The sequence below is a fragment of the Leucoraja erinacea genome, chromosome 9 (genome assembly GCF_028641065.1).
Source record: "Leucoraja erinacea ecotype New England chromosome 9, Leri_hhj_1, whole genome shotgun sequence".
Taxonomy (NCBI): Eukaryota; Metazoa; Chordata; class Chondrichthyes; order Rajiformes; family Rajidae; genus Leucoraja; species Leucoraja erinaceus.
Window position 1 is genome coordinate 48,230,807 of NC_073385.1, and position 22,516 is coordinate 48,253,322.

Consider the following 22,516-nt stretch of genomic DNA (forward strand, 5'->3'; position numbering starts at 1 on the left):
CCTCAGATAAGGTGAACTTCCACCGCTGCACCATCGAGAGCATCCTTACCAACTGTATCACAGTATGGTATGGCAACTGCTCTGTCTCCGACCGGAAAGCACTGCAGAGGGTGGTGAAAATTGCCCAACGCATCACCGGTTCCTCACTCCCCTCCATTGAGTCTGTCCAAAGCAAGCGTTGTCTGCGAACGGCGCTCAGCTTCGTCAAGGACTGCTCTCACCCCAACCACAGTCTGTTTACCCTCCTACCATCCGGGAGGCGCTACAGGTCTCTCCGTTGCTGGACCAGCAGGTCCAGTAACAGCTTCTTCCCTGCGGCTGTTACATTACTCAACACTGTACCTCAATGATTGCCAATCACCCCCCCCCCCCGGACACTCCTCCCATCCAGGAAAAAATAATTACACTACTATGACTGTATGCACGTAAATATATTTATTTATTGCTCATATTCTATGTCGATCTTCTAGGGAGATGCTAACTGCGTTTTGTTGTCTCTGTACTGTACACTGCACAATGACAATAAAGTTTGAATCTGAATCTGTACGAAACTGAAAAAAAGTTTACCCCTCCCTTCTCCCCCTACATAAAACAAACCGGAAAACATTTCCACAGACTTTTAATACACACCAAAACATTTTTTTTAAAAGACGATAATACAGACAGACTGTTGACGGGGCTGCCAATCATTCAGTGCCCCAGTGGAATTCTCTAACCATTGGCACCAATTCTAATACCAGTCTTCTACTAAAACATAGACATCTACAGAAGAAAGGTCTCTGACAAGAAATATTAACTCTGTCTGTTCTGCTGAGGATTTCCAGCACTTTATGTTTGTGTTTCAGATTTCCAGCATCTGTTTTTCTTTGCCTTTAGATACCTGGCTATGAATTTGTTGCACTGGAACTCTTACCTAAGTGGATCCCCCTAGTGAGATGGGCTCCACAGACCTCGCCAGTGACCATTCCCCAAATATGTGGGGATGCTAGGTCATCAAGAGGAACATAATCATCTCTTTTATCTTAGATTCATTTTGAGCTAAAGTTTCAGAAATGTGCCACAAAAGTAGGAATCCTTGCTGATGATTCCTTGTTAAGTTAAGACCATTGTAACCACCGATCCCCTCCTCGCCTCTAACCCCTTGTGTGCAGATCAACAGCTCGGCATAATCCAGGCATTGAATGCAAGATCTTTCTGGCTTCTACTGCATTTGGTATTTGTTGGACTGCTGTTAAAGAAAGAAGCAAATTCCATTGAGGATTCCTGCAGCTTCTGTTTCTGCTCCGACTAATCCTATCTGGGTTTCAGTGGAATCGTGCGGAAAGCACAGCTTTGGAGTAGTGTGCATGCTGAGCCAAAGAATATAAGCAAACTCTTTGTTGATGGTGAAAATGTTACGGCCGCTTGTGTTCTGTTGGTTATCTGGGTATTACTACAGGAGAACAGTCCTGGAGGGAACTGAATATATTTCCAACACCACCCTCCCCAGTTTCGCTTTTTAATTTAGCGATACAGAACGGAAACGGGGCCTTTGGGCCACCGAGTCTACGCCGACCAGTGATACCTGCACACTGACACTATACACATACTAAGGACAATTTACAATTTCACCTAAGCCAATTAACCTACAAACATGTATGTCTTTGGAGTGTGGGAGGAAACCTGAGCACCCGGAGAAAACCCGCGCAGGTCATGGGGAGAACGTCCAAGCTCCAACAGACAGCATCTGCAGTCAGTATCAAACCCGGGTCTCTGGTACGGAAAGGCAGCGACTTTACTGCTGACACCACCGTGTTGAATAAAAACAGGCCAGAGATGAGATCATCTAGTCGGATCCTTTAATAATTATAGTAGTATTCCTTTAATTACACTCAAAATTGCTAGCCAACATAAAATTGCATTGAGTAATATTTTAAAGTCTCTGCCACTAAAAGAAAAGTCCAAGCTCATCAGCTATTTGCACAACATTTATATTTGGATACAATACAAAAAATAGAAAAATAAAGTGCTTCAATAATTATTTGGGAATATAAATAGTGACAAGATGATAAGTTTTTGTTCTTGCCCAAGATTTCAGCAGACAGCATTGTTAAGGCCCTGTCCCACTTTCCTGAGTTACTCACGAACTCTCCCGAGTTTTCCCCTTGATTCGAACTCGGATAATTACGTTAATAGCCATTCGTAGGTACTCGGGGCTATTTTTTTAACTCGTGGACATTTTTCAACGTTGAAAAAACGTCCCGACTTACCCGATACCCCGAGTTCCAATGGCTGGCATTACGAGCCACTACAAAACATCTACGGACTCCTACGAGCTCGCTACCGACATTCCCCGAGTTCGAATCAAGGGGAAAACTCGGGAGAGTTCGTGAGTAACTCGGGAAAGTGGAACAGGGCCTTTACTGTGTTGCATTGCCGTTGGGAGCTTTTGAGGGTTGTCCAATTAGCCTGGTAAACAGTTTACTCATTAAAAAATTACAGGTAGACATAAAACAAATCTTAATGCAAAGTTTAAAAATTACAACAACCTAGCTGTTCCAGTTTTGTATCTAAAGTCTACCATATTTCATTCTTCCTGTAAAACAGTTCAAAAAGTCAGTGGATATTTTTTCTTGACAGTGCGCCATTCTCTGTGAGAGTGTGTAGACAAATAACACATGAGAAATGTTTTCATAGTTAAGACTGCCTTCTCCCATAATCGAACATAACACTACCTTGAAAAGAATCAACTGCTACAAGATTGACCATAGAAATAGTTTTTCCAGTTCTTTTTCTGTGTTATATTTTCCAACTGTGGGCATTTACCAGATGTTTAAGATACTCGTTTGATTGCATGAATCCACTCAGATCTTTCAGCACTAGAGCCAGCTTGTATGTAATAATGCACATCGTTGGTGGTAATGATCTTGAAGAGGTTGCCTTGAACATTCCCCTTTATTCCTGAAATATGAAAAGGTAAATATCAATATTTATTATATTATAAAAGGAAATCCAGTGTGTGACCAAAGTCCTCTTACTTAAGAATATATCAGAGTGGCATTGTGACACAGCTAGTGTTGCTGCTAATTTACAGCTTCTGTGACCCAAACTCAATCTTGTCCTTTGATGCTGTTTATGTGGAATTTGCACATTCTCCCGGTGGAGTTTCCTCTGGGTACTCTGGTTTCACTTCACAGGCCAAAGACATGCTGATTAGTAGGTTCGTTTATCACTAAAAAATGCACAGGGTCAAGGAGAGTGGTTGAAATTCAAAGGTTAGAGGCAAACTTCCACATGCCTATCAAGATGCCCCATCTACACTGATCTAACCTGCCCACGATTCGCCAATATTCCTCTCAACCTCACCTATCAGTGTACCTGTCCAAATATATTTTAAATGATGTTATTGTACCTGCCTCTACTACCTCATCTGGCAGCTCATTCCATACACCCACCACCCTTTGTGTGAAAAAGTTGCCTTTTGGGTTCCTATTAATTCTTTCCCCTTTCACCTTAAACCCAGGTCCTCTGGTTGGTTCTACCCTACTCTGGGTAAAAGACTATGTGCATCTACCCTATCTATTCCGAACTATCCCCTCTGGTTATTAAAAGTCAACTGCATAGTGTGGGTCTGCAGACACCATCTTCAAGCCGGGCTGGACTAACATTACAGACTTACTTCACTAAAGAAAACAAATAAACTTAATGATAAACCAGCACTATTCATGATCATTTTTCTTTCCAATGCCTGCTCCTAAATTACAAGGTTCTTCATCAAGTTCCAATTCTTCCAATTCAAGTCAAGTCAAGTCAAGTCAAGTTTATTTGTCACATACACATACGAGATGTGCAGTGAAATGAAAGTGGCAATGCTCACGGACTTTTGTGCAAAAGACAAACAACCAAACAAATTATAAACACAATCATAACACACATATTCTTTTACATAATAAATAATGGAAGGAAAAACGTTCAGTAGAGTTAGTCCCTGGTGAGATAGGCGTTTACAGTCCGAATGGCCTCTGGGAGGAAACTCCTTCTCAACCTCTCCGTTCTCACCGCATGGCAACGGAGGCGTTTGCCTGACCGTAGCAGCTGGAACAGTCCGTTGCAGGGGTGGAAGGGGTCTCCCATGATTTTATTTGCTCTGGAGTTGCACCTCCTGTTGTATAGTTCCTGCAGGGGGGGCGAGTGAATTTCCCATAGTGCGTTCGGCTGAACGCACTACTCTCTGCAGAGCCTTCTTGTCCTTGGCAGAGCAATTCCCAAACCAGGTGGTAATGTTCCCGGACAAGATGCTTTCCACCGCCGCTGCGTAGAAGCACTGGAGGATCCTCGGAGACACTCTGAATTTCCTCAATTGCCTGAGGTGGTAAAGGCGCTGCCTTGCCTTACTCACGAGTGCTGAGGCGTGTGATGCCCATGTCATATCCTCGGAGATGTGGACTCCCAGATATTTAAAACAGTTCACCCTATCCACAGGATCCCCATTTATCCTCATTGGAGTGTACGTCCTCGGATGATGTGCCCTCCTAAAGTCCATGATCAGCTCCTTGGTTTTTTTGATGTTCAAGAGGAGGCTGTTATCCTGGCACCAGAGTGCTAGATCAGCCACCTCCTCCCGGTAGGCCTTCTCGTCGTTGTCTGAGATCAGGCCCACCACCACAGTGTCATCAGCAAACTTAATTATTGAGTTGGAGCTGAACCTAGGGAGTACACTACAGGGAGTACAATAGGGGGCTGAGGATGCAACCCTGGGGCGGTCCTGTGCTCAGGGTGAGGGACATCGATGTATTCCCTCCCATCTTGACTACCTGGGGCCTGGCGGTGAGAAAGTCCAGGACCCAGGCACACAGGGAGGTGTTGAGCCCCAATTCCCAATTCTGGTGCTCTGAGAAGCCCCTAACAGCACTCCTGCTTCATAACCACTGCAGGACTGTATTATTTCAAGCAATGCATAATGGTTGCCCAAAATAATGGTGGCCCAATAAACAGTTTGCTACTCTAGGTTCTTTCCTCCTTTGTTTCTAGTCAAGATGCCAAACCTCACCTGGTGGGATTCCATTATCTTCCAATGCAGATATCAAGCAGCCACGAAGTGACATACCACCAACTGGTTCATTATTTGGTTCCTATTAATGTAAAACAGTTATTTCAAGTCAGTTGGGCATAAGCTTGAAATAAACTTATGGAAACATTAAAACTGCAAGGAACACAAATTGAGTGTGAATTATACTTTGTTAACATTATATGTGCATTCTGAAATCACTGCTTCAGGCTAAAAACAACCTTTTGATGATGTTAGTGAGGACATGTTAAATGTTCACACAATGTTATTTTATTTACCATTGATACATCTCCTGGACTAGTTATCTAACATCAATGATCTGCATAAAATGAAGAATTCAGTGGTGCAGCATATCAAACTCAGTTTATAGTCATAGAGCTATACAATTCAATGATACTTTATTGTCACATGTACCTAGGTACAGTGAAATGCTGTGTTTTGCACACAAGTACTTCTGCCCAATTTGTTCATACCGATCAAGTTCAAGAGTCAAAACAGAACAATTAAAATCTTACTGCAGCTTTACAGGCATAACAATGCAATAACACAATAATTAAATACACAATAATGCAAATCATTAGTAATACTAGGTAACCAAACCATAGTTCAAATTTAAGTATGCAGTTCAACCTATACAGTCTACAGTAGACTGTTGCTGAGGTTGGGTTGTGATTAAGTTGTTCAGGGTGGTTCATGTGCCTGATAGATAGTGGGATGAAGCATTTCTTGAACCTCAACATTATTGCCATGTACCTTCTTCCCAATGGTACCCAAAAGGTGAAAGTGTGGCCAGGGGGTGTGAGTCTTTGAAGATATTAGCTGCCTTTTTGAGGCAGTGATTCCTTTAGACCACTTTGATGGCAGAATGGTCAATACCTGGGAAGGATGGGTAATATCCGCCACTTTCTGAAGTCTCCCTCCTTTTTGAATGTTCAAGATACTGAAGCAGGCCGGATCCAACCTGCCAACATGCTCTCGATAGACCTGAAGAAGATCTATAGATATTTGGTGAAATGCCAAAATCTCCTGAAATCTCTGAGAAAGTAGAGGCTTTGATGAGCTTTCTTTGAGATTGTACCAATGTACTGGCAGATCATCAGACATGCATACACCTAGGAACTTGAAGCTGTTGTCTTTCTCTATCATTGTCCATCAATGAGGACAGGTCCATTAATACTCAGCTTTTCCTTCCTGAAGTCAACAATCAGCCTCTATGCTCCACAACACTCCCCAGGGCCCTACCATTTATTGTATAGAACCGAAGAATCAAATAATTAGTCCATAATTAGATTTAGAACCAAATCTGCATTTACTGTAGTTGTCAAAAGGGGTTGTGAGGGACATGTGAAGATCCACAGGCACTGCTCCCATCTCCTTATGTAGAAAACTACTCTCACTGTAAACTGGAGTTAAAGCACAAGACAGGTACCTTGCAGGGATCATAGTAATGTAGGTGTGAAGGATCCTCCCTCAGAACAAAACTTCGCACTTTCCAGTTCTTTCTTTTGTGTCCCTAAGCAAAACAAACAAATCATCACATTGAGGATATTACAATGCATGCAAGCGAAAAACACCAACGTTTAGCAGAGATATGATTTTCTTAAACATGTTTACTGTTAGCAATTGATATTCTGTGAGGCTTTCAAACTTGTCACCTTTGACTAAGAACTTTATACAGATTTTAATACTCAGGACCTGTGCATGTTATCCAGGATAAAGCTGAGCAGAATTTGAAACACCATGCAGTGACAACAACAGAACCAACTCCTAGCCCCACATCACACTTCCAATGGTATTGGGACTATATGTTTCTTTATTATCACATGTACCAGGTGCAGTGACATACATCTTTTGCATACGGCTCAGCAAGACCATCCCCGTGCATAAGCACAATCATCCTAGTGTCAAAATGTACAGACCAGCCCACTGAATCTATAAGCAAGAGGCGCCATTTTGGCACCATTTTACAGTCCCAGCTGCAGCTGGCCACAAAGGCCCGTTACAGCCATTGCCTCCATCCGGTCGTTCCGTGAACCAATGTCACCACCCACCGCTACTCCCAAACTTGCTAGAGTGTGAAGGCAAAGCATCAGCAGGACTCTGGTTCCTTCTCCAAGTGGTCATTTTTAAAATGAGAGCAGACTGTAAAACAAGATCTCATCGGATCCTCCCCAACTTATGAACAGTCGACATATACGAAGCGACTGTTTGGGAGAAATCATCTTCCGCTGTCTGGGAAAACTATTCGCAGTCACATTTTTGCAAACTGTCCGGGTTATAGAATCATATCGTATGCAAACTTGCCCGTGCCGACTAAGATACCCCATGTGCACTCGTCCCAGTTGCCCACATTTGACCCATATCCCTCTAAACCTTTCATATCCATGTACTGTCCAAATGTCTTTAAAAATGTTATTATAGTATCTGCCTCAACTAGTTCCTCTGGCAGCTCCTTCCATATACCCACCAACGTTTGTGTGAAAATGTTGCCCCTCAAGTTCCCATTAAACCTTTCCCCTCTCACCTTTAACCCATGTCCTCTGGTTCTTGATTTCCCTTCTATGGGGAAAAGACTGCATTTACCCCCATCTATTCTGTTCAAGACCAGAATCCTGCCTTAACCTGTACATATTTCATTTTGCTTCAAGGGATCACTGATCGCCAATTGAAATGAGAGTCTGAAAACTAGTTACCTGCTTCACCAGATCCTGGTGAACTTCTACCGCTGCAATGTACCTAGTGACTCAATCACTGCCCCCCCCCCCCCCCCCCCCCCCCCCCCCCCCCCCCCCCCACACACACACTCCTCCCACAGGAAAAACACTATGTCTGTATACTTATAAAAATATTTATTTATTGAAATCATATTCTATGTTGCTCTTCCAGGGAGATGCTAACTACATTTCGTTGTCTCTGTACTGTACACTGACAATGACAATTGAAGTTGAATCTGAATCTGAATCACCGGTTAACTTTTTCCTTGATCTAGTAGATGAGCACTGACCGAGGATTGAACCCAAATCATTCACTGGTATAGATTACCCAGTTAACTTATGCACTTTAATACTATTAACAATCAACATATCAACTCTGGGAAACATTTTCACTAACGGCATTTAGTGTGCAATTTACTGTATCTTAACTGAGAGATGAGCAGGATCTTTCCATTTCTCCGTAATTTCCGAAAATTTTCACGTTACGCCAATTGAAATGAGAGTCTGAAAACTAGTTACCTGCTTCATCAAAAATCCTTGCTTTACAATCTTGCCACTGAGATCAATATGTGGTATTTCAATTTTATCATTAGGACTATCCGTTTTTCTCGCACTTTTTGCCTGCAAAGAAAGTAAAATACTTTAGTTTTAGAATTCTGACCAGCCTCCCACACAACCATTCACCCACTCATATCCCACAAAGAATTAATAGAACTGGTTTGTCCTTCAGAAGTCACAACATGGTGACAAAACTCATTGAAGATAACGTGGCATCTAATGTGTGTAAGGATTGTTAACAATGAACAGTAAAGGTAGGATTAGCGATTCCCCTTCTTTATTTCATAATTTAAACTTGCACAGGGACAATGATCCTCCCAGCTTTTCACTCTATAACATGAAGAATCTTTTCTTTTTTTTTAAATGGCAGCAGGGTCAGTGACTAGATGGCACACACTTAAACTAACTGGAAAAGCAAGAAAAGAGAAGACAAAATATAATTCCGTTTGATATTACTATCAGAAATGCAATATTTGAAAATATTTGAAAACTAGTTACCAGCAACCTTTTACTGTATAATTGTTTATTTACTTGAAACAGGCATATTTGCAGGTAAATGATGTGAAGAGTAGGACTAAGTGGGTACGTCTTTCAAAAAGGGTCAGCATAGCAAAATAGCCTGAATGGCCTCCTTTACATTCTTTGATTCTATCTCAGCCCCCCCAATTAAAACTACTTGTGCATTGGACATTTTCATTGTAAGCCGCAGTTTCAAAGCAAAAGGTCAATGAGCAGCAAATTATTGTACAAATTACTATTTTTTTAACCTGACAACATCAAGAATAACAATCTTCGATACATACAACATAAACAAAGCCACAAGAAGAGACGGAAATTTTAGAAGTCAAAGAAGAAAGAATTTGGGACATGTGACTATCAATTATTCGTAAAGTTCAACAGGCTAGATATTCTAACTCCTCACCAACAGTTACCTGTATATCAATGTTCATGGAATAGGTGGCAGCCAACAAATATCAGAATTAAGGAATTAATTACATCAGGATGCACCACCAACTTAGGTTGCCCCTCGAAGATAGACACAAAATGCTGGAGCAATTCAACGGGATAGACAGCATCCCTGGAGATAAGGAACAGGTGATGTTTCGTGTTGAGGCCCTTCTTCAAACAGAGTCAGGGGAGAGGGAGACTAGAGTTATGTGGAAGAGTAAGGTTTGAAAGCAACAGATCAGAGCAGATAATAATCTTGGAAATGTAGAATGGATCATTGTTAGCTGAGAGGAAGGTGACAACGAGGCCATACAAACAGCAAAATTAATCAGGAGGACAGTGCAACTAGACAGAGACATAGGGTGGGGGAAGGACAGAGAGAGAGGGAAAGCAAGGGTTACTTGAATTGAATTGAATACATTAGATTAGCCAAGTAAGTATACATACAAGAAATTTGCCTTGGTGCTTTGCTCGCAAGTAACAACACAATATGCAGTAGACAATTATAAATAAACCAGGAAGCTAGACTTTTGGCTCTTGAGTAGAACTACTGCTCATGGAAAAAAGCTGTTTTTAATGTCTGGCTGTGGCGGCTTTGACAGTCCGGAGTTGCCTTCCAGAGGGAAGTGCTTCGAAGAGTTTGTGGCCAGGGTGAGGTGGGTCAGAGATGATCTTACCCACTCGCTTCCTGGCCCTTGCAGTGTACAGTTCGTCGATGGGTGGGGGTGGGGGGGGGAAGGTTGCAGCCAACAATCTTCTTGGCTGATCGAACGATGCGCTGCAGCCTCCGGATGTCATGCTTGGTGGCTGAGCCAAACCAGACTATGATGGAGAAGGTGAGGACAGACTCTATGATGGCAGTATAAAACTGGACCATCATTGCCTGTGGCAGATTGTGTTTTCTCAGCTGGAGAAATCAAAATTCATACCGTTGGGTTGTAAGCTGCCCTATCGAAACAAGAGGTGCTGTTCCCCCAATTTGCGTTGAGCCTCTCTCCGACAGTGGAGGAGGTCCAGGTCCGAAAGTTCAGTATGGGAATGAGAGGGGTAGTTAAAGTGTTTCGCAACAGGGAAATCTCATAGGCCTATGCGGATTGAGCGGAGGTGTTCAGCAACACGATTGCCAAGCCTGCGCTTGATCTCACCGATAGTCATTGATACAATGGAGCAAGGGCTCAAGATATGATTGCAACTGATAAAGGAAAGATGTTGTTGAGCTGGAAAGAGTGCAGAGAAGATTCACGAGGATGTTCCCAGGACTTGAGGGCCTGAGCTGTAGGGTTGGACAAACTAGGACTATATTCCTTGAAGCATAGGAGAACGAGAGGTGATCTTATAGAGGTGTACAAGCTTGTTAGGGGAATAGATAGGGTAGATGCATAGAGCCTTTTACACAGAGATGGGGGAATCAAAACCAGTGGACATAGGTTGAGGGAAGAGGGAAAAGATTGAATAGGAATATATGGGGTAACATTTTCCACACAGAAGATGCTGGGTATATGGAATGAACTGCCTGAGGGGGCAGTTGAGGCAGAAACTATTCACAACATTTAAAAGACACTTGGATTGGTACACACATAGGAAAGGTTTAAAGGATAGACACATAATGCTGGAGTAACTCAATGGATCAGGCAGTATCTCAAGAGAAAATAGATTGAGGACATTTCAGGTCGTGACCCTTCTTCAGCCTCAACCTAAAACATCACATCCATTTTTCCCCGAGAGATGTTGCCTGGTCTGCTGAGCTACTCCAGCATTTTGTGTCTATCTTTGGTATGAACTAGCATCTGCAGTTCCTTTTTATTATGTAAGGTTTAGAGGGATATGGGCCAAACACGAGCAGGTGGGACTAGTGTAGATGGGGCTCCTTGATCAGCATGAGCAAGCTGGGCTGAAGGGCCTGTTTCCGTGCTGTATGACTAACTATAAAGCTCAACATTCTCCAGCAGCAGTGTCCGAGAGACTTGTGCCTCATTCTGGGAACTTGAAGGTGGGCTAGTATTCTTACTTTGTGAGAGACAGAGGAGCAATAACAAAACACTGCAGAAGAGAAGAAGATGCTTGTGCATGAAACCATTACAACTGATGCAATGCAGGAGACTTACAAAACAATACAATGCTGTTGAATCATCGAGGAACTGCTCTGTGCTGACGATATTCCACCTGGCTTTTGTGCTTTTATCTCCAACGGGCTTGATCAGATCATCTTCGATGAGAAGGGAGGCGACGGTGACGGCGTCTGATCGGGAATGGGCAATGTTTTTGGACACCAGCCAGTCAATAACTGTCGAGCCTGTAGACAAAAATAAAATAAGGATATGATTGAGAAGTGCATTGAGGCTCACAAAGATAGCAATACATTCAATAAAGGATCAAAACTGGTTAAGGTGCATGGGATAATGACCCCAAACATTTGTAAGTCCAGTTAGGAGGAAATCCTGCAGTGCCAGTGTTTCAATGTCTATTTCAGATGGAAAAGGGGTAAACCACCAAGAGATTTTCTTGCAACCTCACTTCCAAAGAATGGTCAGACCTTTCCTCAATGGTTGCAGGGGAAATGCTCTGTTCAAATATTCCATAGGCCGACAATTCTCATACACTCTAATAAATATTATTCATTAGCGATCAAAGGCTGGAAAATCTATTTAAAGGTGGATTAATAGTATCTTCCTATTCCATAACAGGTGGCATGGTGGTGCACAAGTTAGTGCGGTCACTTCACAATTCCAGTGGCATGGGTTTGATCCCGACCTCAAACATTATCCATGTCAAGTTCGCACTCTCTCTTAACAAACCAAATATGTTGTATAGGGGTATAAGGAGGGGGAGATGGGAATGAGAAGATTGCTCTTCTCGGAGCCAGCATTGACCCAATAGGCCAAATGGCCTCCTATGCAGTGACAAGAAAAGATTTAACACAATGTTTTAATGACAGACTCCTGCAGAACGCCTAAAAAATCAGATCTTACATTTTCAGGATACATTGACTTCAATTGGAATAAGAAAACCACCGTTAAGCAGCTTCATGCTCTTGCTTTTTCTTGTAATGTTTTAGTAAAGTGGAATCAAGTTACACTGAAATGAACTAGGACACAGGTGTTTACAGAACGCTAGTCTGTCATACACCACTGACATGCTGGGCTTTTGTCTGGGCAAATCCAGTGCCAGTCTTTTCAAGCGTTTGTTCTTGCTCCTCCTTCCCCCCCCAAATAATTAAGTTCTCAGAGTAACATAAGTTGGCAAAGGGCAATTAGCTGAATCCAAACTAGCTGCCTGGCAACACTGCAGACACAACAGGTGAAATACAGAGGGCATGTTGACATTAAAATTCATTCTCCAGCGAGGACCAGGTTCAGAAACAGAAGCATGGTATCAGGAATCCCAGCCCCCAGGGCAATGAAAGGGATCCCAGTTTCATCAAGATGATCCCTACCCAATTTGTTTTCAATCGCTATCACTCATTCTTATTTTACCCCAATTTCACATGATCCTCCTTTCCACCACTAAAGACATCTGGTTCACTCATCTGAGCAGGATTTTAAATATTTATCGTGTTTCAAAATGCCACATATACTCTTCCTGGGTACTGAGTTACAATACATGTTTTTTTTAATCTTAAACAGAGTCCACCAAGAGTGAAAACTAATTTACACACATGAACTTCCATGTATTATTTAATAAATATATATAAACTGAATCAATGGAGCGAAGAAAATTACCACAAAGATGACTAATAAACATTGTTGAACTCCATTAACATGTACATTTTGTCTGCTCATTTTTGTTTCCTTGAAAGAATGGCAGAGTAAAGAATAGGTCACAGGGAAATAGGGCAGGTACAATGGGATCAATGGGCCAAATGGCCTTGCTCTCTCTCTCTCTATCTCTCTCTCTCTCTCTCGCTGTAAGAACATTTTAAAATGTCCAATGGTTTAACCTTGTGAAACTATAGGTTGTGAGATACAATTTAAATATTAAAGTAGCCAGTGATTTTAATGGGGCTGATCCTTTTGCTTAATAATACAAGATATAAGGTGTTTATTCACACAAGTACAGCACAGTGGCGCAGCGGTAGAGTAGGGTTTGCTCTTCACCTCGGGTGCTGTCTGTATGGAGTTTGTGGGTTCTTCCTATGACTGCATGGGTTTTTCCAGGTGCTCCGGTTTCCTCCCATATTCCATACACGTGCAGGTTTATAGATTAATTGGTGTCTGTAAATTGTCCCTAGTGTATAGGATAGAACTACTGTACAGATGATCGCTGGTTGGCACAGACTCTGTGGGCCGAAGGGCCTGTTTCCATACTATATATCTAAAACCCAAATGGAACCACAAATGGAGTATTTTGTGCTGCTTTGCATTCCACAATATTGGATAAGTGTGCAAGCAGCTCAGATTAAGTGAATGGCTGCTTGATGTGAAAACTTGATATGAAAATGACATGAAAAAATTGGAGGTATTATTGCCAGTGCAGAGGAGATTAAAAGATAATTTGCTGAAGGCGTTTCACATTATCTGCAGATGAGACACAATGGATGAAAGCAGGTTGTTTCTTGTGGTTGGGGGATCTAGAATGAAGTGCACACTTATGAATTGTTAAAGAACAAGATTTAATTCTTCAGGTACACTGTTGCTTACCGGTGAAGCATTGTCTGTAGGTGTTCCCATATTCACCGTTTGTCATCTCCTTGATCCCACTGTTGGTTTCTTGCATCTCTTTGATTACGTGACTGCAAGTTAAAGAGATTGTGTTTTTTTTAACTTATTTACACATCCCCAACGCAGTTGTTGCCCGTAAACTATTAAATGCCCCTTTGTACGTGCCATGTCAAACCCAGCATGGGTTCGGTAACATTGAAGGAGTGGGTGTGGAACCACACTGGCCACCCGCACAAGATATATACAGTTCATTTCCTTGTGAAAACAAAACTAAGTTTTAGCAAGTGCAGCAAATTAATGGTCATCTTTCTGATATTAGCTTTTTAAAAAAAAAATAAAAGTAACCTCTCAAATTGACGGTGAAATTTGACCTCCAGTTCTCTGGATTATTCACCTGGCTCTTGGCATTATTAATCTTGATCTCTGTATTGTTTGTCCAGTGGCATGTCCATGTATAAACACCCAGGATAATATAGTCAGATTGGATTAATTTGAACAACTTCTTCATTTGTCCTGTTTTTAATGGTTAATATATGGTGCTAAAATTATGTTAATTAAACAACAGATCAGAAACATCCAATTTACTTATCTTATATCTTGTTCTTTGCTTATCCCTTTTCTATAGTTTCTTTATAATGCCTACTGCAAAATGTACTCAAGATATGCCTACTTTGACGAAGTCCCGTTCGTCTCTCCGACAGGAGTTCTGCGAGACTTTCCCTCTGTAATTCCTGCTCTGTGTTCTGACCCAGACTCACTGCCACAGCCATATGTGCTTCCTCAACACTTGCCTGTGCTGCCATCTGGCTTCCAGCTCCATCACTAGGCCATCCAGTGTGGGTCCAACCAGGATTCCTGGTACCTACACGGAACGCAGTTTAACAAAACAGTTCTCCTTCCATGCCCTGTGATATACACTCTCCACCATGTGCTGGTACCTGCAGGCTCTGGACCTCACTCACCCCGACTTGCAATGGGCCTCAACTTTACTTTACTATCGGCCCAAGTCTGAAGAAGGGTCTTGACCCAAAATTTAATCAATCCATGTTCTCCAGAGACATTACCTGACCCGCTGAATTACTCCAGCACTTTGAGTCATTTTTTTGCAGCTGCAATTCCTTGTATCTCCCTCTTACTTTATTTCCTTCTTATTGCACCAAATAAAATAAAATACATATTGAACAAATGGATTGTTTAGTAACATGCTTCAGGTATTAATTACAAATATTGGATACATTAATGGGATTAAGGATTGATAAATCCTATGGTTGCAATGGCCTACAAACTGGGGTTTTAAACACAGTGGCTGCAGAGACAATTAATGCATGGGTAGGGATCCTTACACATTTCCTTAGATTCTGGAATAGCTTCAGTGGATTGGAAGGCAGCAAATGTAACACTGCTGTTCAAGGCAGGAGAGAGGAGAAAACAGGAAACCACAGGCAGTTTAGTTTGATGTTAGCTAGTTGGGGACGTTTTTCGAAACTACTATTGAAGAAGTAGGAACAATAAATTATATTTTTATGAGAGCAGAGTCAATAAATAGTTGTAATAAAAGCATTTGTTGCTTGACCAATCCAGCACACTATCTTTGAGGATGTTATTAATAGGATAGATAAGGAGGAACCAACGATTGCTACATATCTGGATGTTCAAAAGCCCTTCATAAAATAGGGTATTGAATCAGAGATAATATATTACTATAGATAAAGGCTGGGTTAAAGTTAAAATATAAATTGAGAGCAGGACAATACTGAACACTTTCGAGTTGGCGGTCTCCCAGTAGAAGGGGGTGAGATGGATTAGTGTGATCACAGCTGGCAATCTACATCAATGACTTGGATAATACTCGATATTTTCCTCTGTTTGTTAAGAACAGAAAACTAGATAAGAAAGCGAGCTGTGATGACAAGGCGGCGACTTTATACAGAAGTACAGACAAGTTGAGGGGGTGAGCAAGGGCAACTAATGTGGGAAAACATTATGTTATTTACTGTGATAAGAAGAAAAGAAAACAACTTTTTAAAAAAGAGTGTAAAATTACAACATGGTCACAATCGGAGGATTGATTGCCCTTGCACTTAACACTCAGGAACATAACGTTTAGGAACAAGGGAAGCAGATTATTGGTTTTACTGCCAAAAGGTTCGGAATTCAGGTGTCTTGTATTATACAGACGCCTGATGATTATATATGGTTTTGATGAGATAATGCGGATACATGTACAGTTTTGAGGATCTGTTCCCAAGGGTGGACATATTTGCCTGGTTTTCTAGATTAATTCCAGTGAAGTGGCAAATCCCGAGTAGTGTGATATATTTTCAGCAGTTTAAGAATAAACATAGTTTAATTGAAGCATCAAATTGTGAGCAATCTTGACAGGGAGACTATTTCCCTGGCCTGGAGGGGCTCAAACAAGGGGGCATTGACTCGGAAATGTGATCTAACGTTTAGAACAATAAGGATTTGTGAAATGGAATGGCCTAAGGCACCAAGGGCCTTTTTTACTTTGGACATAAAGTGCTGGAGTAACTGAGCAGGACTGGCAGCATCCCTGGAGAACATGGATAGGTGACGTTTCGGGTCGAGACCTTTCTGCAGAATGATTGATGGGGATGAAGAAAGCTGGAAAAGGGGAAGGGCAGGAAAAAGCATGGCAGGTGGACACAGGCAAGTTTTTTTCTGATAACCAAATGGAACCGATCTTAAGAAAGGTCTTGACCCAAAACGTCATCTATCCATGTTCCCCAGAGAAGCTGCCTGACCCATTGAGTTAGTCCAGTACTTTGTGCCCTTTTGTGTGTTGACCAGCATTGGTAGTACTTTGTTTCTGCTTTTTCACTTTCATTGTTCTAATAAGGTGACACAAAATAGTTTCCGGATTTCTGCTGCCCTTGGCAAACATTAAAATGGACTTTACCAGCTGTTAAATGCAAAGCAGAAAACTACCATTCTAAAACAAACCATGCACAATTCACAGCACTTTAGGGGTGAAAACAGTTAAAGTGCTTCATATTTTTACTATTTCAAATATTTATTTGATCTGCATTATTATTGAGATGGTAAGATGGCAAGCTATAATTATGCCTGTCTTGATGCCCAAACTACAATTGTTTGGTAATCTGAGCCAGGGTGACGTTTGGTCTGCGACAATTGACCTGGAGGGCAATAACTGATCTGAAATGCATTGTCTGAAAGCATGGTGGAAGGAGATTCAACAGCACCTTTCAAAAGAATATTGGATAAGGAGTAAACCTGTGGAGTTGCAGTGAAGGAACGAGTCACTGATCCTTTTTCTCCAGAGATGCTGCCTGACCCGCAGAGTTACTCCAGCACTTTGTGTCTATCTTTCAAGGACAGACATGATGGTCAGAATAGACCCTTCTTTGCCGTGGGACTCAATCGTGCAGATTTCCCTGGCATTGTAACTTCTTCCCATTGGCAAATAGCCTATCCTTGGTGTTCCATTTAGGTAATGATTACCTGGCCTTCACTGTCTACCTTACGCATAAAGATTTAGCCTTGGGTCCAGAATGAGTGAGCAACTTCACAACAGAATGCAGAATTTTTTTGGCAATAGCAAGATAGAAACAAGACATACTTGATGGCCAATAATCAGAACAATAACATTTACCTCAAGCAAATGTTTGCTCCTATTTCGAAGGACGTGTCAGAAGAACACAGTTGCTTTTGATGTTCTGGGTTAATAGCCCTGATCACAACATTAATATCTTCAGCCCACGAATCTCGCTCCTCACGGCAGGAAGCTTCAAGGAAATGCTCGACAGAATTCTTTGCCTTCAGTTTTATCACCAGCTGTCAAAATAAACAGGTAACAAGATCTTTGCAAGTTCTTTTCCTTTGCCAAAATTGTACTGATTCTGCAAACTCTGCATTCCTTAAAATGTTACAAAACTGATATCCCTCAGGTGGACTGCGACATGTAGAACAAAGCCACATGGGATCGAATAGCTCCCAGACTCAATGCTTTATTGATGTCTTTAAAATAAATCTCAGCAGAGGCCGCATTTGAAATGCTGCATGGTAAGAGAGCGTATTCTAATTGCAAACTAAATAACAATGCAGAGAGTATCAGAAAGAAATTGCACAATCTTAAATTGCATCGCAAAATTATAGAGGTGCAAGAAACAAATTTACATGCATAAAATTTAAGAAACTTGCTTTAACATTCTTACCGGCCTATTTTCATAATCCAGACAGGGACAGTAAACAGTGCATCCTACTAAAGAAATGATGCCTCTAGGACGAGATTCCTTCTTTCCTCCTTCAATTTTATGGTAGAGAAGTTGATCCTTGTACAATACAAACCACCGTGCTTTCCAGTTGTGAACAAAATGACCCTGAAATTAAATTAAACGTATTAAAGCACCCTACAAATAATTTATAAAGAGCAGAAACACCCTTGAATGCCATCATTTTTTTTCTTCTCTTTTTATCCCTTCCTTTTTATTAGTTTATAGACCTTTCTTTTCAGGTCTATCTTTTAAAAAAATATATAAAAAGAACAGAAGCTTTGTATGAATGTAATTGATAAACAAACCGTGTTGCTATTGTGTGTTTACGCTTCTAATAAAAACATATATTTTAAATAAACAAATAAATGAATAAATGCCATCATAGGATTTTTTTAGTAAAAAGTATTAACTTTGACGGATAAAATCAAGCTCCATTTATTGGGTATTATTTACAACTGTGAAGATTAATGGAATACTCTTAGTGGTGTTATGTTCAATCATACTTGAACTAGTTTGCTTTCAAATAGTTTTGAGGTCTTAGCCTGGTGTCTGTTGTGTAGCCATGTTGAAGCAAGAATGTATTTAACTCAAAATAAACTGATCTTAAAAAGGGTTGGGTGTTGCACTATGGAGGCAATTTGGACTCTTTGCAAATGAAATTCAACCAGGTACACCATGAGGATCCAAGGGGCCTTTGAATGAATTTTTAAACCAGATTGCAATCTGACAGATTGGTTTTGTTGATAATCAGCCAGAGGACTATTCATTCCGAAACACAAACAGGTTGGACTTGTTGTCCACGGAAATAAATTGAATACACAGATCATATAATGCGTGTAGGAAGGAACTGCACATGCTAGTTAACACCAAAGATGGACACTTCAGGCAGCATCTCTGAAGAAATGGAATAGGTGACATTTCAGGTCAAAATCCTTCTGAGGAGGAGAACTTCAAAGATCATACAATGACATGTATTTGTTTAAATCTAACTCTATTCCTGTCTTCTCCGTGTCTCTGCTGTCTAGTTGAATACCAGTGTTACAAATCCGCATATAATTAATATCCATTGTTCCGCCAATATCAAATTCACCCCCAAAGCCATCGAAAATGTCAATGCCCAAATTGTTGTTGGAGAGAAGTTCAAAATGCTGATATATCCAAAGCGTAATCGTCAAATCACCAGTGCGTGGTATTGATAAAAAATAAATAAATGGTGGAGGAATAATTTTGCTATCTTATAGCATGATTAAGATATCAGGAGTAGAATCAGAAACAGGTGCAGGAAGAGTCAATTAATCTGTTGTGGCGATTTTTGAATGTTAACGAGTTTGCAGGGCAGGATCAAGGTCCAAGTTTCAAGGTTTGATCCCTTCTGCCAGGAGTGATCACTAGGGCAAGTTGTATTCAAAATCATCTATTACAGAGAACTGTGTATACAAGCAATATTTGATTACAAATGGATCATTGAATAAAGGCAGTATCAGTTTAGTATTGGTAAGTATAACAAACTATTGAAGGAAAATGGAATTGAACTGTTTTGTGAGTTGTGGCCAATCTTACCCTTGATTAGTAAGGGTTTCAGGGGTTATGGAGAGAAGGCAGGAGAATGGGGTTGAGAGGGAAAGATAGATCAGCCGTGATTAAATGGCGTAGACTTGGTGGGCAGAATGGCCTAGTTCTGCTCCTATAACTTATGAACCAATGATTCAAGTTTAATTCAGGAGTGAGTTTCAGATGGGAGGGTTGGATCACTCACCTACAGCCACACAGACAAAGTTTGGTTGAATTATATCAATTCTTGCTTCCAAAACCTGCTCTAAGGCAGCATATCTAAAAAAAAAACCTGATATTAAATTCCCTAGTAGGAGATCTCATAACATGACCTAGTCATTACAACTTCCATGGGATGGAATATGGACATAATGAACACCCATGAGTAAACGCATGAGCTCCTCATATCCTGAAGTCAAGCACTTTGCATCAAGCACCTTCTGTCGCCTGGTGGTGGGGAGGAGAATCTATCACGCTCCAAGGTGCTCAGTGCAATCATCATGCGCACAAACCTAGTAGCCGGATTCATTGACAATATACCCGTAGCATCAAATTTATCAATAACTGTGAACAAATTAGCACCGACTGCCTGTGTGGTACAGCGATGGGGAAGAACCACTAAATAACAATAAAAAACAAATGGCTAGAAAAGGAACATTCAAGATAGTTTTACGAGTTTTCTTTTGTCACCACGTGCATTACACTGCTGTTATTTTTAATCCTCCGGTGACTAGATATTGCTGAATGGAGGTGGTGACCTTTCTTCATCTTCAACTTTGAGTAGGTGGCCCTGAGTCACTGGATAAGAGCACCCCCCCCCCCCCCCCCCCCCCCCCCCCCCCCCTTCCTATTTTAACAAAATTCTCCGATTTTAGGTAACATCTTAAGGTGAAGAGAGAAAGATATTTTAGAAATCTGAGGGGTAACCTTTTTACACAAAGGGTGGTGGGTATATGGGATGAGCTGCCAGAGGAGGCAGTTCATCCAGGTACAATTGCAACATTTAAGAAACATTTAGACAGGTACATGGATGGGACAGCTTCAGAGGGATATGGGCCAAACATAGGCAGGTGAGCCTAGTGCAGATGGGACATGTTGGTGGCTATGAGCAAGTTGGGTAGATGGGCCTGTTTCCACGTTGCATGACTCTATCTAACAACCCTCTCCTCTCCCCTTTCTCCCATTCCCACCCCACCCAATCACCCCACCGGCACCTATTTCTACCCTCCCCCTAAAATCCTTCCTCTGACTTCACAATTTGCAACTCTTCATCTTTCTGCTATAAACCCTGACCTTTGTTCTCAGCATCTGCCTACTAGCCCCCCTCCCCTGTGTTCACCTATTACCTGTCAGCTTTGTCCTGCCTCCCAACTCTCCTTTTACAAGAAGTCTGAAGAAGGGTCCAGGCACTACACGTCACCTATCCATATTCTCCAGAGATGTTGCCTGACCCGCTAAGTTCCTCCAGCACTTTGTATCCCTCCATCCCTCCCTTCCTTCCTCCTTCCTTCCTTCCTCCCTTCCTCCTTCCTTCCTTCCTTCCTCCTTCCTTCCTTCCTTCCTCCTTCCTTCCTTCCCGGTCTGGTCAGCGCTGTTGTGCCACGCACATCAACACCTGGTCCGCAGCCAACAAGCCCCCTCTCCCCCCCGTGTGTCGGCGTTGCTTCAGGGTCGGCTGGGTCTGCGGTTGCGGACAGATAGGTCGCGGTTCCCTCCGCAGCTCAAGTTCCCCAACTGACGCCCTCTGCTACACGAAGACAAAAACTGGAGCAACGTCTCCAGAGGGTCTCCAGCGAGAGCCACTGATGTTGGGGGCGGCAATCTGAAGAGCTGGGCATGGTGGAGCTTTACAACAGCCCGGCAGGGGAGGAGAAAACCATTCGGCCCTTCTCCCGCTGCTAACTCCCACTGCCAACGCAACCTCGCTCCAGTCTCCTCACCTAGATTGGGAACGGTGGACAAAAACTTCCCTCCTTGACAAAAAAGATGAAACAGCTCCATCATTATTTTTTTCGAATGACTCAATCAGGGTTTTATTTTCTCACTGTTTCAAGTCTCTTTGGAAAAAAGAGAACGGTACGATAGGCAACCACATAGTTACCTCATGGCACACGCGTTCCTTAGTCCAAGTAGAGGCGGCATCGGAGATCATGCGCCCCGAACAGAGAGAGGAGGGAAACATACAATCAGGTGAGTATATTCATTTCCTAACGTTTAGAAATGTGCTGTGGTTCTCTGAGAGGGTGAGCGGGAGAAGTGATGTGGAGACGAAACAAAACTGAAGAGACCAATTCTTAAAATCTAGCTAGCCCATCATTCTTTGGAAACAGTCATGGTTGCAATTAATTCACGTTTAAGTCTATCACTGTACATGTTAAACGCCACTGGGTGTAATCAGAAAGGCAATAGGCTCCCTTACCCTTTTGACCAGGAATCCTTGTCTTATTACAGCCGTTTCTCCCTGCATGTTGGCGATGAGTATCCAGACGCTATCTGCGCCCTGCACTGAACTGTGAAACTTTAAATACTTCAGGAAATATGACGACAAGTCGCCTGCCTCCTCCGCGCCTTGGGTGCACCCAGCATGACTAATTCTGAGTAATCCTTGCCTGTGGGCCTATAAAAGTAGTTATTTGATCAGCAGGTGATGTAAGAAAAATTCCCTGCCGCAGGTGAAGGTCACAAAGGCAAAATAAAAAGATCAAGAGGCCACCCCGACTTCCACACAGTTTCCCCATTCCCCAGCCGGAGAGGTCGAGAAAGTTATTGTGTGTGACACATTCG

At 42.0% G+C, this 22,516-nt stretch overlaps 1 protein-coding gene across 1 annotated transcript; it reads right to left on the bottom strand.

Annotated features, from left to right (window-relative positions):
- Window positions 1-1,837: 1,837 nt before the first annotated feature.
- Window positions 1,838-22,254, bottom strand: plek2 (pleckstrin 2). Its single transcript, XM_055640747.1, has 9 exons — window positions 22,152-22,254; window positions 18,122-18,286; window positions 17,560-17,741; window positions 13,905-13,996; window positions 11,373-11,560; window positions 8,281-8,382; window positions 6,477-6,560; window positions 5,030-5,111; window positions 1,838-2,940 (listed from the first exon to the last, which is right to left on the bottom strand). The coding sequence occupies exons 1-9, from the start codon at window positions 22,197-22,199 to the stop codon at window positions 2,813-2,815; spliced, it is 1,071 nt and encodes a 356-aa protein (XP_055496722.1). The 5' UTR covers window positions 22,200-22,254; the 3' UTR covers window positions 1,838-2,812.
- Between the last annotated feature and the right edge of the window lie 262 nt (window positions 22,255-22,516).

Coding starts and splice junctions, on each gene's coding strand:
- plek2 (XM_055640747.1), bottom strand. CDS start 22,199: ATGCAGGGAGAAACGGCTGTAATAAGACAAGGATTCCTGGTCAAAAGG. Junction 6,561..8,280: donor AAGGATTTTTGATGAAGCAG/GTAACTAGTTTT, acceptor TGTTTTGCTTAG/GGACACAAAAGAAAGAACTG. Junction 5,112..6,476: donor ATTACTATGATCCCTGCAAG/GTACCTGTCTTG, acceptor TTACATTAATAG/GAACCAAATAATGAACCAGT.